Genomic DNA, 16,402 nt, shown 5'->3' with positions numbered 1-16,402 from the left:
CAACTGATCAGAGGAAAAGAAAAATAGCTGAGGAGGTAGAAAGAATGAAGGAGGTCAAAAGAGTGACAGACTGAGACAGTGAAAGATCCACTGTTGTCATCATACATACTCTGACCGACCGATATTGTATCAGACCAATTCTCCAGACCTATTACAGTGTTAGCATATGTGTGTGTGTGTGTGTGTGTGTGTGTGTGGATTATATATATGTGTGATTGTGCATGTATAGAATGCATGTTTAAATATGTGTGTCATCACTAAAGTGTGTGATGAGTGTTGTGCTTGTGTTTATATTTGTGAGAATGAGACTGTGAATTTGTATGTGTGATTGTGCACATGATATACATACATGCATATGTTTAGTGTGTGTGAGACTGCACTGTGTGTGTGTGTGTGTGTGTGTGTGTGTGTATGTGTGTGTGTGCGTGTGTGTGAGTGCACACGCACATGTGAGTGTGTGTATGCGTGTAATAATGTTCCTGGTAGACGTGACCAACATTACAATCACGAGTCTCCACTATCTCTGAACTAAGCTGAAAATGAATAATAAAATACAGGGCTTCAGACTGGCAGTGCACCTGAGTCACCGACAAATTTTATCTTCAGATACTTCCAATGTCATCTTCCTCTGTTTCTCTGTGTGTAGGCCTGCTGAGCATGCAGTTCTTTCCTGTTGCTCAGTGGAAACATAAAAAATGCATGCAGTTTGACTGACCCATGACCTTTGTATTTTGGACCCTCACTTTCACTTGCTGGGGATCATGTAGCCTATAGATGGTTTTTGTTTCCCCAGCCAGTCTGAAGCTCTGCATACATGAATACTTGAATAGATTCCCCTAAGTGGAATAGTTATTTTTGATAAATTGCATTTTATAAACACAGTCTTGACAATCATTCTTATTGTATTCAAATCATTCAATGTAGGTCCTTTACAAAACGCAATAGAAAAATGTTGTTTTTTAACATTTTTTTGAATAACTTTGTATAAATTGTAAGGAGTTGGGTATCTCTGCTCATATTCAGTTCACACTTGAGCTAAGGGCTGAAACACTTGACTGGCTTCTTCTCTGAAGACCTTGTATTGTTCAGCTCTCCCTGTTGTTGTTGTTTTTTTATCACTGAGGAATTGGGTACGGGAATATCTTTGATCATATTGAGTTCATACTAAAATCATTAAACGAATTTTTTTTTTAAATCAAAAGAAAAGTGTTATGTTTTGACAACATGAAATAATAATTCTAAAACAACAGGCCTCAGCGTGAAAACTACATTTGCCTTTCATCGATTCCAAGTTCAACAACTATCGAGCAATACATCAGCATTTATTGTATTCAGCAGTTGTCTGATCTGTTTGTCAGAAAGGAAGGGTGGATGATGAGGGGCCAGGGTTTACATGAATAAACAGCATTTTATTGTAGAGATCTACTTATAACACCAAGGGACTCACCTGATACGATAATAACGGCGCTTTGCTGTTCGCATCCACAGAATGTAGGTTTCATGCCAAAGACTTCCCAGATCAGATTCATATTGATACTGCTTTGTGTGACCCTCGTCAGTTTCCATTGCGACCATATTCCGTGCTTCCGCCATGGCTGCAGCACCTTTTTATCAACGAGACTTTCGCTGATCACCAATACAGTTAGTGCATAGTCTGTCGTCTGTCTGCGACTCCAACCACGTCCCTTCTGTTCTGCAATCGTCGGCCTCAAGCGTCTTGCGCGCAGAGCAACGTTTTACTCTCCACAACAAAATGCCCTCAGATTAATTATCTCTAAACCATAACGTCTCTAATAGACACTCAAAATTTTGTTGCACACAAAATCTTATTGCTTGCTGTCAACGATGAAAAGAAGTCAAATAAAGCAATCTACCACAACTAAGATATAAAATGAATCATGCTAATTTTCACGGTACAAAATAGTTTCCCCCGATTCTTAATCACGTGACTATCATCAAGCGTGGTTCGTGGTTGCGGTTCTTTCTTGGGCCCGCAGATTCTTTGAAAGAAATCACAGTAAGTCGGGTTTTATTTGCAAAATTTTAACGAATTTCGATGAATAAGCAGATAAGCCACATTATGCATAGCAAAATTAATTCATTTTGCCCATAGGATGGCTTTAATCGTTATTTTACTGTTTCGTACCACCGATCTTTCGGCCATGTTGGATTCTTCGATTGTTTTTATTTACTATTTTTAAGCACGCGGCTTTTAATTAAGATATATTTAGAGTGATTTCATTTAGGTGTGTATTAAAATCCACAAGGCATTGATTTTTGTACAAAGGTATGTTGCTTTTAATTTCGTGGCAGCTATCCTTGATGCACACGGTATCAAAATAAAATGAACGAATTCATCTAGCGGGAACGTTCTCTTGGAGTTACCGAACATGGACGCCGCCATGATGGGTTTCGGCAAACTTGGATCCGTTCTTTCGATTTCTGGACAGATCTTTGGGCTCCAAATATAGATTTGTTTATTCCGATATTCATGCTTGAACAACCTGTTTATGTGTTCAGAATTATGAAGTCCATGATCACCCTTCTGAACTTCTCCTTATTGATGTCACGATGTTTGATGCGAAGCGTATTTCATCGAGACTGAGAGAGACTTTCGTATTTGTACTGAAGTGAAAGAACATTTTTGCAGGAAGTCGAGTAATGATTTGTTGTTGTTTTTAGAGCAAGCCACCCATTAAAACTGGATGAGGTATGTAGAATATGCGCTCACCAGATGTGAATACCACATTCGACTCTGCAATCGGATTTGATATAATTCTTACAAATTACAAATGACAGTTAAGTAAATCATAATTTATATCTTCTTCTTCTTCTTTCCGTTACACGACCAACATCGACTTGCCGATGACTCTGTTGTGGTTCATGCATGCTGGGTATTTTCATGTCTCTATAAACCACCAAACACTGACATGGGTTACAGGATCTTTCACGTGCGTATTTGATCTTCTGCGTGCGTATACACACGAAGGGGGTTCAGGCACTACCAGGTCTGCACATGTTGACCTGGGAGATCGGAAATATCTCCACCCTTTACCCACCAGGCGCCATTACCGTGATTAGAACCCGGTACCCTCAGATTGAAAGTCCAACGCTTAAACCACTCAGCTGTTGCGCCTGTTGATCGTTTTTATTCTGTTTCCACTATAAGCAATGATAACCTTTGAATCTTACATACAGCAAAACATTTGACAGGTATTTTTCTTTTACTTGCAGATGTAATAAAGTACTGTCAGACTAAGTCCTACAATAACAAAAGCAACACCATTGTTATTTTGTTTTTGTGGGTGACTTTACAGCTTAGTTTTGCTTGCACTTGTGGCTATACACTCACCCCAATTTATTTCTTCTACTGAAATCATGTGGGTGGATGTTTACTGTGTGTGTGTGCGCGCATTAGTGTGTGTGTACATGTGCATGTGTAAGGCAGATTTTGTGCGTGTGTGTGTGTGTGATTATTCATATCTGTAATTTGTGTTGTTGTCTTGGTATGTATATCATTATATGTATGTATATGTATGTATGTATATGAAATGTGGAGTGATGGCCTAGAGGTAACGCATCCGCCTAGGAAGCAAGAGAATCTGAGCGCGCTGGTTCGAATCATGGCTCAGCCGCCGATATTTTCTCTCCCTCCACTAGATCTTGAGTGGTGGTCCGGACTCTAGTCATTCGGATGAGACGATAGACTGAGGTCCCGTGTGCAGTATGCACTTAGCGCACGTAAAAGAACCCACGGCAACAAAAGGGTTGTTCCTGGCAAAATTCTGTTGAAAAAAAAACCCCCAGAAAACCCCACTTTGATAGGAAAAACAATTTTTTTTAAACTGCTTGCAGGAATAAATACAAAAAATGGGTGGCACTGTAGTGCAGTGACGCGCTCTCCCTGGGGAGAGCATCCTGAATTTCACACAGAGAAATCTGTTGTGACAAAAAGAGCAATACAATACAATACAATACAATATATATAATTTTATATATTATACATTATTCTCTGAGGTATGGACCATTGCGTTAGTAGATTATTGGTTGCCAGGGGTTGACTTATCCAGAATCAGCTGTATATCTTGGCTCATGTACATGCATGCAGTGGAGCACTGTGAGTGTTTGTGTGTTCAAATACATAAAATTGATCTTTTGTAAAGTGCCAGGAGCAGTTAATGTGGATGGGCGCGGTATGAATTATTATTAGAATTCATTTGATATAAATTGAGAGTTCTTTTTTCTTTTTCAATGTTTCATATAAATTTGTGTATGTATATGTGTTGTATACAGTCAGTATTCTGTAAGAAAATTAAATGAAACTGTTTGAGCATACAAATAATGCAGGCTAATACAAGAGTAACACAAATAGAGAAACTCCCACTCACTCTCACTCTCTCTGTCTCACCTCTCCATTCTGTTTCTCGGTCTTCTTACTGAATATCTTTGATTACTATTTGTACAAGTACAGTAGTCATAGAGTAACAGTTGCTCTAGTTACAGACAGTGGCATGACAGACCCATGTCTGTGGTTAAAAATGTGTTATATCTTAAATGCATTCAGGTTAAGATTTGGATTCACTGCAGCAGATAATAAGTAGTATTAACTTCTACTTGTGGTGAATGGGCCAGATAATTATAATTCCACAAAAACATCGTGACTTCTCTCTCTCTCTCTCTCTCTCTCTCTAGTTAGTTTAATCTTGGAGGAATTGTGGCATAATTGGTTTGGCATTGATCCAGTGTCTTAAAATTAATGCATTCAGGTTAAGTTTTGGATTCACTGCAGCAGATAGTAATTAGTATCAACCACTGTTTGTGGTGAATAGGTCTGGTAATAGTAATTCCACAAAAAATATTAGTGATTTTTTTTCTTTTTCTTTTTTTTAATTAAAAAATTTTTTTTTTAAATAGTTTAGTCTTGGAGGCACTGTCACAGAACTGGTTCGGCATTGATCCAGTGTTCACCAGTGATGTGTTGCTTGTTGCAGGCCTGAGGTCTCCTATTGATCTGGAGTCATGTCCTTTTGAAAAGCACTTTACTCCTATATTCCTCACTCCGCCCAGGTATGAAAGGGAAGATTAAAATAGCAGGAGGATTGGACCTCGCCTTCCTGTGCCGAGCCCTTGACATAATGAATATGAATTCACTACTTCAGTGGCCTTACAAAGGCTATGGAGCCTTAAACCCAGATGTAGTCTTGTCACCTGAGGAGAGTTGTGTGCTGTTTCAGTCTGACACAGCAAGTGTGGTAGCCATCAGCAGAGATGGGGCGGCCACGGGGAGGAGGGTCAGGAACCTCATACGGGCTGCGACGTCGCAGTGGGGGTGCTGTGATTAACCCCATGCTGTACAACACAGGAGTGGAGTTGATGATGGAATGCGTTGATGATGTGCTTTCACCCAGCCAGGTATGGTATCATGGAGTGTACGTGTGTGTAGATATGGTATATATGTGGATGGTTGTCTTGATGTATCAATTTTACTAAGCCAAGTAAGGGGTAGAATGTCAGTGTGTGGGGGTGATTGTGATGGTGGACATGATTTCTCTTTGCCAGGTAGGAATGAGTTCACTCAGCCAGGAATGGGAATAGTTTGTCAGTTTGTGAGGATGATTGTGATGGTAGATACGAATTTCATATACCCAGGTAGGAGGATAAATAAAATATTAATTGCATGTGTATGCATGTGGTGTTGATTTGTGTGGATGGTTGTGAGGATGGTAAATTTTATTCAGCCTGATAGGAGGACCCTTGATGCAGTAATTTTTCTCACAACAAGCCCAGAACAATAAGCATCAGCATAAAGGCCATAAGGCATCAGATTTTCTGTATTGAAGGACAGGTGGTCAGGATTTTCTGTGATTTTTTTTTTTTTTTTTTTTCCTTAGAAAAATCCCTTTGAATTTCATCTGTCACTGAGTGATTATGCTGATGATCAGTAATGCTAAACAAGCAGTGCAGTATAGAAACCTGTACATGATGACAGATTGAAGCGGCCAGGAAGGCCAAGGAAGAGTTTAAAAAGGCCCAGAAAAAGATTGAAGAGGCCAAGGCAGAGGCTGCCAGAGCAGCTGCAGCTGCACAAGCTGCAGCCAAAGCGGAAGCTGAGAGGCAAGCTGCAGCCAAAGCTGAAGCCGAGAGACAGGTAGCAGAGGCAGCAGCAGCAGCAGCAGCGGCAAACTTTGCTAGACAGCCAAGTTCATGTAAGTCATCAGGATTTTTGTTGTTGTTGCTGCCCAACACCCAACCACCTCCGATCCCCATCTGCACCATTTCAGTGGCATTACTCTCACACTGCTCATACTAGGTGCCCCCATTCACAGCCACAACCAGGGTCATCTGCTGCAGTCTAAGAGCCAGCAGCCCACAGGAACTATCAGTGCCAGGTCACCAGGAGGCTACACACCAGAGGAGAGAATGCACTGCCTCTAAGTCACTATGGTGTTCTTCAGTAGCGCCTGCTCCTATTCAGCATTTATGCAAGACACCGCTTACTCTGCTAACTTACTGACAACAGTAATCACTTAGTCATGGAACCTGACTGTGTGTGTGTCCCTGTGTTTTGGGAGTGGAAACCACCACCACACCCAACAACAGTACACTAAAGACAGTAACAGGAACTTACTGTAAACATGAAACTGAGGTCACCAGTTTTCCCCTGTAATGCTGAATGAGGATGATAACAAACATTCTTGAATTCAGTCAGGACTGACAGTATTGAATTTTTAAGAATGCTGCAAGTTTTGCTGAATACTTTAAAGTTTTCTTTTTCTTTTCTTTTTTCTTTTTTTTTTACATCCAACAATTTCCCCTTGACCCATGTCTCATTTCTGTTCTCTATGCCAGTGACAAGCAGCACAACAAAGCAACACTGCATCACATGCAACACAAAATTGACATGGCTGGTCACAAACAGTGTTTTCAAAATACAGCAAGCTGCTTTTCACTATCATAACTGCTTAGGAATTGATTAAAAAAGAAGAAGCTTTTTGAGGGATAGGAGATTTCTTCACATTAACTTTGACCTGTACTGTCATTGCTGATACAGGTTTTCATCTCACATGATTGGCACAACCATGAATATTAGTCTCTGATCTTTGTCTTGTGCCTGTGTATTTCTGTTTATATTTTACTTCAGTGTTGAACTTGACAATGTTTGATCTGCTTCAGAGGTGGATGGAAAAAATACCCTGTTAATTGCATACTTCATTTGCCTAGTAAAACTTTTGTTGTGTTTCATTAAGCTTCACGCGGCAGTGGCTCCACCTCGCCAGACATCATGATTGTCGGAGAGAGTCCACCCCGCATTGGTCAGAAGATGGCGCCACCACGCTCGGATAAAACATCAGTGCCAAAGCCCATGTCCGGCCCAATCATCAACCCTATCACCACACAGGGGGTGTTGCCACCACATGCAGGTGAGTGGAAGTCTGGGGACAGGTGTAGGTTTTGGACTGAGACTTGTAGCTTGCAGGTTTGCATCAGTGAATATTCGTGAAGCACAACATCCGAACCCTAGAACATATTTCAGGACTGCTCATCGGTTTTTTTCTACCTCATCTTCACTGTTTCAGAGGCATTACTCCCATGCCACTCATTCTGAGTCCCCATAAGCAACCACATCTTGGGTAGTTGGCCAATATGCAGCCATACTATGAATCTGCCGACACCAAAGATCTTGACAGGAATTCACTTCAGGTATGGAAGTTGAGAGGTCGCAATGAGAGCAGGTCAGGCCACAGAAGTGAGACTTTTAAAAGTTTATTTAGATGATCACTGAAGATAACGAGATACTGGTACTGCAGTGAATGTCCATTTTTTATGTGTTAATAAGTGACAGAAATGCTCTCTATACATCCTTTGAATATATATCTGATATATCCTGATGTGACTCGGACAGGCCCAAGAGATACAGACATTTGCAGCATTGACCCTGAAACTCAAACAATCACTCCCAGAGGTGCATTGGTGAAGTGGGTGATCTTGACTGTGTGGTTCGAGTTTTCCTGTATGAGCCCATAGCACACTCAACTCTGGGTATGAGCCAGTCATGGGTGGTAGAAACCCACCTCTGCAGGGGCTTGAACCCACATCCTCCCATTTGTCAGTCTGTGACATCAACCATATCGCTGTGCAGCTGATTGGACAGCTCAGTTTACCCAGACATCACATATCAAAGCTGGCCTGATGAGACACAGTTGCAAAAGAAGCTATGGGATTAAAAAGAGGTGCTGAGAAAGACAGCAGACTTTGCCCTCTGGACTGGCAGTTCAAGCACGGCTTGGGAAGGCTGAAAATTTAATTACACATACATTATGGTTGCATTTAAGAGCAGACCCCAGCAGGGGCTCTTATTCATACCCTAGGCAAAATGGCTGTCAGTGTAGGATGGATGAAACCAAAAGTACCTAGTTGGTTAGTTCCCTTGCTGTATAATCACCTCCCTCCTGTTTATGTTGCAAACTGGAAGGGTTTGCAAGTGCTCCATGAATGTGATAGTTTCTCAGTAAAACAATTTTTTAAAATTTAGTGCTCAAACCATTTGGCCACCATCCCCATCATAAATGAATACAGAATGAATGATGCGTTGCCTACAGCGGGAGTGCCCCAGGAAATGTACCAGTTTTCCCAGCCCGGACAGAACAAGAACAACAACCACCAGCAGAACCAGTGGTTCCTCCGCCCAATCCAACCAGCTGTGGTATGTGGGTGTGGTGTGTGTGTGAGTGCGGTATGTGTGTGCATGTGGGTGTTGGGTATGTGTGTGTGATGTGTGCATGTGCTGTGTTTGTGTGGTAAACCTGTGTGTGATATATGTGTATGTATGTGTTTGGTTTGTGTGCATGTGCATGGGTGGATGGGTGTGTGTGTGATAGAACTATCATCCTTGTTACAGTGGGGTGTTGTGGGGTCCCCACCTAAATTTAAAAACAAACTGGAACTGGTGTAGATAGCGACCAATTAGACAGAAAGAATGTAATACACACACCATAGAAAAAATACCAACTGGTCATCATGTGTCATCAATCTCTCTGATTAATATTAAATCAACAAAGAAAAAGAATACCAAGTGGAAAACGGGTCAGAACAGAGACAGCCAAGCATCACACAAGTGCACGGACACACAGTCACAAGTGCCAACACAGAGACAGCTAAGCATCTCTCTCTCTCTTTCACACACACACACACACACACACACACACACACACACAGAGCCTAATGTAACACAGAACATAAACGCACTCACACAGAGGTGACAACACAGAGACGGATAAATGTCACAGACTCGCATTCCAACACGCATGCATAACACACACACAACTCCACTCCATCATGCTTGAAAATATGAAAATCATCTCTGCTTTCTCTGTGTTTCCCCCACTCCAGACTCAGCAGAGCTACACGCCAGCAGGCCTTAAACAACAAACTGGTAAGTTCTGGAATGAATGGTCAGTGTAGAAGGGTATTTCCTTGTGTCTCTGAGTCCGGTTGATTCTGTGATGTACTCTGAGAGTGCAGCCTTTTCCAGTAGTGCCCAAACCTAAATGAAACCCCCCATAGCAGCATCTTATCACCCCCATCATCATTCATTATCATTGAAACATAGAAACCAATAATATCCCAAATTCTAGGACACGAGAAAAGGCAGACAAATTCCTTGGATCACACGGCTGAGGAGGGGGGGGGTTGGTTTTTTTTGTTGGTTTTTTTCTTTTTTCTGCATTCATGGGCTTGAATTCCCACATTCACAGATGTATGAGTGGGGTTTCGCATATGTGCCCTTTTTTTGTCCATAAGGTAGTGTTTCTGTTTTCTGGGGTGTGCATGCTGGATTTGTGTGTGTTTCCTTTACTCACTGAACACTGACATGAATTTTAAGATCTTCATTTGATACTCCATAATTGTATACTGATGATTGGGATGCAGGCATAGCAGGTCTTCACACACGTTGACCTGGGAAATTGGGAAAAAATCTCCAGGTGATGAAACCAGGATCGAACCCAGGACCCTTAGATTGAAAATCAAATGCTCTAATTTTGTTTAAACCACTCGGCTTATGTGCCTGTTAGGAGACAGCATTGACTTGTGTATGTTGGCGTTTTGAAAATAACAGTAAATTATATTAGTTTTGTGATTCAGAGTTAAACCAGATAAAAAAAATAAAATAAAAAAAAGCATATGTATTATTTTACTTGTATAAAGCTTATTTGTTTTACAGTCATTTATACAACAGGCTGACTGCCAGAGTAGAGCTGACTTCAGGCACTCATTATTTGTTTCCTGTGTCATTCAGTCAGCCTTCATTGAGGCACATTCATGTATAGGAGTGCACTTTTCTACAGAATTTTACTTTGGACAACTCTTTTGGTGCTGTTGGTTCTTCTAGTATGCAAAGCACATGGGATCTTGGTATTAAATCTTACTCGATTGACTGTCATCAAGACCACCCCTCAAGGTCTTGTGGAGGGGGTGAGAAAATTCTGGTGAGGTGTGGGATTCATCCCCATTCATTCAGATTCTCTCGCTTCCTAGCCGGAGTGTTACCCTTAGGCCAACACTCCACATAACACTCCACCTGCTTTATAAGTGGGGCATGCTGGGTGTGCAGGGAACATGGTGACCATTGTGTCAGGAACTTCAGGTCTGGGCATCAAACGGGCATTCAACATGCCTGAGGAGGTGATGCCGATACCCCCAAACAAGAAGTCCCGTGGTCGTTTGGTCATGGACGGCAGTAATGGCAGTGGTGAGTGGGAAAATGACGGAGTTTGTAGGGAACATACACACACGCACGTCCACCACACAATGCACATCCACATGTGTGTGCATGCATACAACAAACACACACACGTACACACACAAAACATCAAAAAACAAAATCACTATCCCACCCTCTGTCACACACACACACACACACACACACACACACACACACACACAGGACACTATTTTAAAAAAACTAAAAAAAACTATTCCACCCTCTCTCTCTCACACATAGTAGACACACACACACTTGTTTGTTCTGTTAACACCATTTTGATATCCCTTGTGGACAATATCCATGGCATGGTGTCAATAACAGTGAAGTACATATAAGATCGTCTTAACTGTATTCTAATTTTATTCTTTTTCTTTTCTTTCTTTTTTTTCCATGATTTCAATAGCAAGATACACATTTAGAAGTTATCAAGAAAGAAAATGTTACATTAAATGGTCATATTTCCCATCATTTTAATATGATTTACCTGAAATGCATGGTAAGAGTATTTCTTTATTATATGGATTTCAGTATTGGCATTTTTGTGATTGAAGGGACTGTGGGGTTTTTCCTCTACCTTTTACTTATTTTACTTTGTTTTGGAATTAAGTCACTCACTTTGGTTCAGCAGCCCCCTTGACCATAACAAACATACAAAAAAATCTGACATTATGACCCAATATGCCAGTGAAGGCAGCAGATGTGTTGTCCAGGTGTGAGAGTGATGGTGCAGATGACTTGATGAGCTCATACAGGTGATGTTTCAGGTGGAAACTGGGTGCCCTTGGATGAGTACTACTATGGCAAGATGGAGGGAGACCCCACCTTCACAGAAGAGAAATCAGAGTTCCGTTTCAGGGTAGGTATGGTGTGCCATACCTCCTGTCATATGATCTCTGTGTCCAGGTGGTGTGTTGTGGAGAATTTTATTGTTGGTGTACCATACCCCCTGTCTTATATCTGTGTCCAGGTGGTGTGTTGTGGAGAATTTTATTGTTGGTGTACCATACCTCCTGTCTTATATCTGTGTCCAGGTGGTGTGTTGTGGAGAATTTTATTGTTGGTGTACCATACCCCCTGTCTTATATCTGTGTCCAGGTGGTGTGTTGTGGAGAATTTTATTGTTGGTGTACCATACCCCCTGTCTTATATCTGTGTCCAGGTGGTGTGTTGTGGAGAATTTTATTGCAGGTGTACCCTACCTCCTGTCATATGATCTCTGTGTCCAAGTGGTATGTTGTGGAAAATTTTATTGCAGGTGTACTGTACCTCCTGTCACATGATCTGTGTGTCCAGGTGGTGTGTTGTGGAGAATTTTATTGCAGGTGTACCGTACCTCCTGTCATATGATTTCTGTGTCCAGGTAATGTGTAGTGGAGAATTTTATTGTTGGTGTACCATACCTTCTGTCTTATGATTTCTGTGTCCAGGCAATGTGTAGTGGAGAATTTTGTTGTTCAGTGCTAGGCTGTGTTGTGGGGTTGAATGGGTCTTCCATGTGTTTGTGTTCATTTGATTCTTGTTGTATGGTAAGCTTTTTTTTTCTTTTTTTTTGTGGTAAATCCTAGAAAAAGAACAATTAAGGATGTGTAAGTTGAATGTTGTTTGTTTCTTTGTTCAGTTTCCTGTTCTCTCTCTCTCTCTCTCTCTCTATCACATTTATTTTCTATGTGTATGCACACACAAAAACAGCCTCCACTGTTCCTTGCACCATTCTGTCTCCACTGATCTCTCCTTTTTCTGAATTCTGCTCTTCTTTCCCCTCTCTTTGTCTTATTATCCCATGCCTTCTCTGTTGTCTGTGTGCTTGTCTCTTTCTGTGTTTCTCTCTCCAGTGATTTTTAATACATATACATTACCTGACCCACTAATGGAATACGTTACACAACCCACAAGTGCACACTGGCATGTGTCTTTATTCCTTTATTCCTGTTCTAGAATCGGAGAAAACAAAGGTATCTGTGTCATACCTGCCTCTGTTATCATTGCTTAACTCTCTCCATACGAACGGCGAAAGAGACGATGTTAACAGCGTTTCACCCCAATTACCATCATCAAAATATTGCAAGTGGAAGGCTCTTATACTGAAGAGGTGAATGTTGACAAAGAATACCACAATTCTGACGACGGAAGCTAAAGGTTGGGTCATTCAGACACCCACTGGACATCCGAGGGGTTTGTGTAGAGGAGAAGAGAGGACTGGCCGTACCGAGTGAGTTAAGATATGACATGCCCTCTTTACTGGCAGCCATCTTCCTTTCTTGTTCCCTTTGTCATTACAGCTGAGTATTTTTACAGTTTTTCACTTTTGGTTGAATTGATAGGTTGTCAGAATTTCTTTAGCAGTTTGTTTTGTCCTTTTTGTTGGCAGTGCTGGATCTGTACCAAGATGCTGTACAACAATGTCAAAGCCATGATGCACCTTCAAGGCCACATCGACAGCGAGAAGCAACAGAACCTTGACCTCAGCGACCTGACCCAGTGCAAGCACTGCTACAAACAGTTTGACACGCCCTTCGAAATGCAGACCCATATTGAGAAGGTAAACTGGTGGTGATTTTATTTTGTTTTTGTTTTTTTTTGCTGTCCCATCATCTGTATTTCACTGGCATTATTTTCGCACAGACACACACCCATGCACAATGCACATACAATACACATACACATCCTTTTGCAACTCAGACTTCATGTGGAGCACACTCAGGCAGCTTTAATGCAGCAGAGAACTAACAGGCTGTCCAACCCAAGACTTTCTAGTATCAGTTTTGAAGTGGAAATTAGTGTGAAATCACTGAAATATGCAAGTGAGTAGAAACTATGCATTCTTGGTGAAGGAAACTTTCTTGTACATTGCAGGTGCACCTGAGCAACATGAATGTGCTGATGTGTCGGATCTGTGAGAAGGACCATGAGTCGCGTTACGCTCTGACCAACCACATGCGTCAGAACCACTGTGCCTGTGAGATGCCCTACACCTGTCAGCTGTGCCACTTCCGATCCTCCATGTACAGTGACGTCGTCGACCACTTCAAAAAGGTTTCTGCTCTGACATGTATGTGTGTATGTATTTGTCATGTATGCTCAGTCGTGTACAGTGACATTGTCGACGACTTCAATAAGGTCTCCTCCACTCTGTGCTTGTCTTGATGTCTGTCATGTGTATGTTTCCTAGTTGTTCTGATGTGTGTGTGTTTTGGACATTGTCATATGTGTTTGTGCATTGAATGTGTTGATGTGACAGGTCTATTGTTTGTGTGTGTGTATATTTGTCACTTCCACTCTTTCATTCACAGTGACATTGTCAGTCACTTCTTAAAGGTCTCTGCTCTATGTTGTCTTCGTGACTGTCATGTGTGTGTGTGGGATGTTGTGTCATGGTCTGCTGGTCTGTCATGTGTGTGTGTGTTGTTGACAAATATGAATAAGCATGGAACATCAACCACTATGAGAGCTGTCTGTTCTCATGAAAACGAAGAGATGGAAAAATGTACATGAATGGTTTGTGTATATTTGAAAATATCCCCCTTATCTTTCTGCTAAGAACCCCCTCCCCCAGGACTGGGCTGTATGTGTGTGTGTGTTTGATATGCTATCAGTCTTTCACTTTAATGGGATTTGGATTTGATGTAAGTGTTCAGACTTCATGACATGATGAAATGAGTGACCCCACTGTTTGTGTGCTGTCTGTGCACAGCGACACGATGAGTGACCCCACTGATTGTGTGCTGTCTGTGCATAGTGACATGATGAAATGAGAGACCCCACTGATAGTGTGCTGTCTGTGCACAGCAACACAATGAAATGAGTGACCCCACTGATTGTGTGCTGTCTGTGCACAGTGACATGATGAAATGAGTTACCCACTGATTGTGTGCTGTCTGTGCACAGCAACACAATGAAATGAGTGACCCCACTGGTAGTGTGTTGTCTGTGCACAGTGACATGATGAAATGAGTGACCCCACTGATTGTGTGCTGTCTGTGCACAGCAACACAATGAAATGAGTGACCCCACTGATAGTGTGCTGTCTGTGCACAGTGACATGATGAAATGAGTTACCCACTGATTGTGTGCTGTCTGTGCACAGTGACATGATGAGTGACCCCACTGTTTGTGTGCTGTCTGTGCACAGTGACATGATGAAATGAGTGACCCCACTGATAGTGTGCTGTCTGCACAGTGACATGATGAGTGACCCCACTGATTGTGTGCTGTCTGTGCACAGTGACATGATGAGTGGCCCCACTGATTGTGTGCTGTCTGTGCACAGCAACACATTGAGTGACCCCACTGTTTGTGTACTGACTGTGCACAGCGACACGACAGCTCAGACAGTTTGCTGTGCCTGTACTGCCTGCGGGTGTTCCACGTGAAGTTCGTGTCGCAAGGGTGGGGTCAAACCCAGGTCTACTACCATCACCTGCTGCGTCACCAGTCCAAGACGGCCAACCGCAAGTGTTCCGTCTGCAAGCTGTCCTTCTTCAATGCTCAGGACTTGAAGACACACCGCAAGACACACCATCAGCCCAACCAGAAGGGGGTCATTGGTGAGGGTGCATAGGTTGGCTGTGTTGTGTGTGGATTTATTTGTTTGTGTTTTAAAAGCCTTTGGTTCTTGCCTATTTACTAGAATCAGAATAAGGGCATGATAGTGTAAGAGGGTCCTGGGTTCTTTTCAAGTATCCATACCTGGTGGATTAAGGTGGGGTAAAAACAGTAAAACATGTAGATAAGTTTTGAGTGATTGTGGGAGTTGCAGTCACTGAGTGAAGAGGAAGCATTAGGTGTGCAACTATTTTCATAGGAAAATGTGTGTTTTGATATTACGCTGACATTTGAAAGGTCAGAACATTCATGATATTTAAAAATTGCAGTGTTAGGTTGACTCCAGATTGGAAAGGCACACCTGTAATCCTTTCATTGTCACAAAATTAATTGTGTAAAAAATACCTATAAACAAAATATCACTAAAAAAACAAGACAGTAGTTCCATGGGAAGAATAATGTGAAAATATAACAACAGAAAATGTGACAGCGATGGGAGAAGTGCTCTGGAATTGTGGATATGGCAGTGTATGTAATTTCCTTTTGGGGAAAGCAGGAATGTAAAGTGCAGACAGTTTAGACACTGTGTGTCCACATTTGTTATCGATCTTATGCAGAACCATACTTCTCATCAACAAAAAAAACACCAGAAAATCACACAGGAATAACAAACAGGTGTAACAACCCACAATCCCCTCACTTGTCCATCCAGGTGCAAACCAGAAGCTGATGACGGGAGACCAGGTGATGATCAAGGTGCCGGAGACAGGCATCGTTTCCAGCAAAGGAGGAGGGGGTGGAAACGGGGGGCCCAAGTCGCTGAACGCACCCGCGGTGTCTAAAGTGCAGGAGCACCGAGGATTGTACCTGCCCCCAGACACTGCAGTCCTCTACTGCTTTGAGTGCAAGATGCTGATGAGTACTGGTGACCATTATAAGTGAGTGGGATGGGTTGTTTAGTTTTTGGGTGGGTATGTTTGTGTGGGGGGGGCGTGTTATATGAGTATGTGTATGATTTCTGGTGCTTTGAGTGCAAGATGCTGATAAGTACTGGCAACCACAAGTCATTGTCACCTTGTTGTTCTTGTGTGCGTA

The 16,402-nt window shown here is 42.0% G+C and overlaps 2 protein-coding genes across 4 annotated transcripts in view; one reads left to right on the top strand and one right to left on the bottom strand.

Moving 5' to 3' along the window:
* The window catches only part of LOC143277745 (carnitine O-palmitoyltransferase 1, liver isoform-like), a 58,890-nt gene extending 57,192 nt beyond the window's left edge, over window positions 1-1,698 (bottom strand). The window contains exon 1 of the mRNA XM_076582648.1: window positions 1,448-1,698. Coding sequence (XP_076438763.1) covers window positions 1,448-1,593 — 146 coding nt within the window. The 5' untranslated portion in view covers window positions 1,594-1,698. The remainder of the gene's footprint in view (window positions 1-1,447) is intronic.
* Window positions 1,699-1,957: 259 nt separating this feature from the next.
* LOC143277838 (uncharacterized) overlaps window positions 1,958-16,402 on the top strand; it is a 32,877-nt gene continuing 18,432 nt past the window's right edge. For 2 of the 3 annotated variants that reach the window (XM_076582751.1, XM_076582750.1), the window contains exons 1-12: window positions 1,958-2,017; window positions 5,235-5,412; window positions 5,990-6,206; window positions 7,248-7,421; window positions 8,601-8,704; window positions 9,391-9,433; window positions 10,613-10,750; window positions 11,518-11,621; window positions 13,134-13,304; window positions 13,619-13,798; window positions 15,078-15,309; window positions 16,020-16,245. In XM_076582751.1, the coding sequence (XP_076438866.1) occupies window positions 5,269-5,412; window positions 5,990-6,206; window positions 7,248-7,421; window positions 8,601-8,704; window positions 9,391-9,433; window positions 10,613-10,750; window positions 11,518-11,621; window positions 13,134-13,304; window positions 13,619-13,798; window positions 15,078-15,309; window positions 16,020-16,245 (1,733 nt within the window). In that variant the 5' untranslated portion in view covers window positions 1,958-2,017; window positions 5,235-5,268. The remainder of the gene's footprint in view (window positions 2,018-5,234; window positions 5,413-5,989; window positions 6,207-7,247; window positions 7,422-8,600; window positions 8,705-9,390; window positions 9,434-10,612; window positions 10,751-11,517; window positions 11,622-13,133; window positions 13,305-13,618; window positions 13,799-15,077; window positions 15,310-16,019; window positions 16,246-16,402) is intronic. The other variant, XM_076582752.1, reaches the window with a different exon arrangement.

The sequence above is a fragment of the Babylonia areolata genome, chromosome 35 (assembly GCF_041734735.1).
Source record: "Babylonia areolata isolate BAREFJ2019XMU chromosome 35, ASM4173473v1, whole genome shotgun sequence".
In the NCBI taxonomy this organism is placed as follows: Eukaryota; Metazoa; Mollusca; class Gastropoda; order Neogastropoda; family Buccinidae; genus Babylonia; species Babylonia areolata.
The sequence above is the reverse complement of the archived record's forward strand: the minus strand, read 5'-3'. Positions and strand labels throughout refer to the sequence as shown.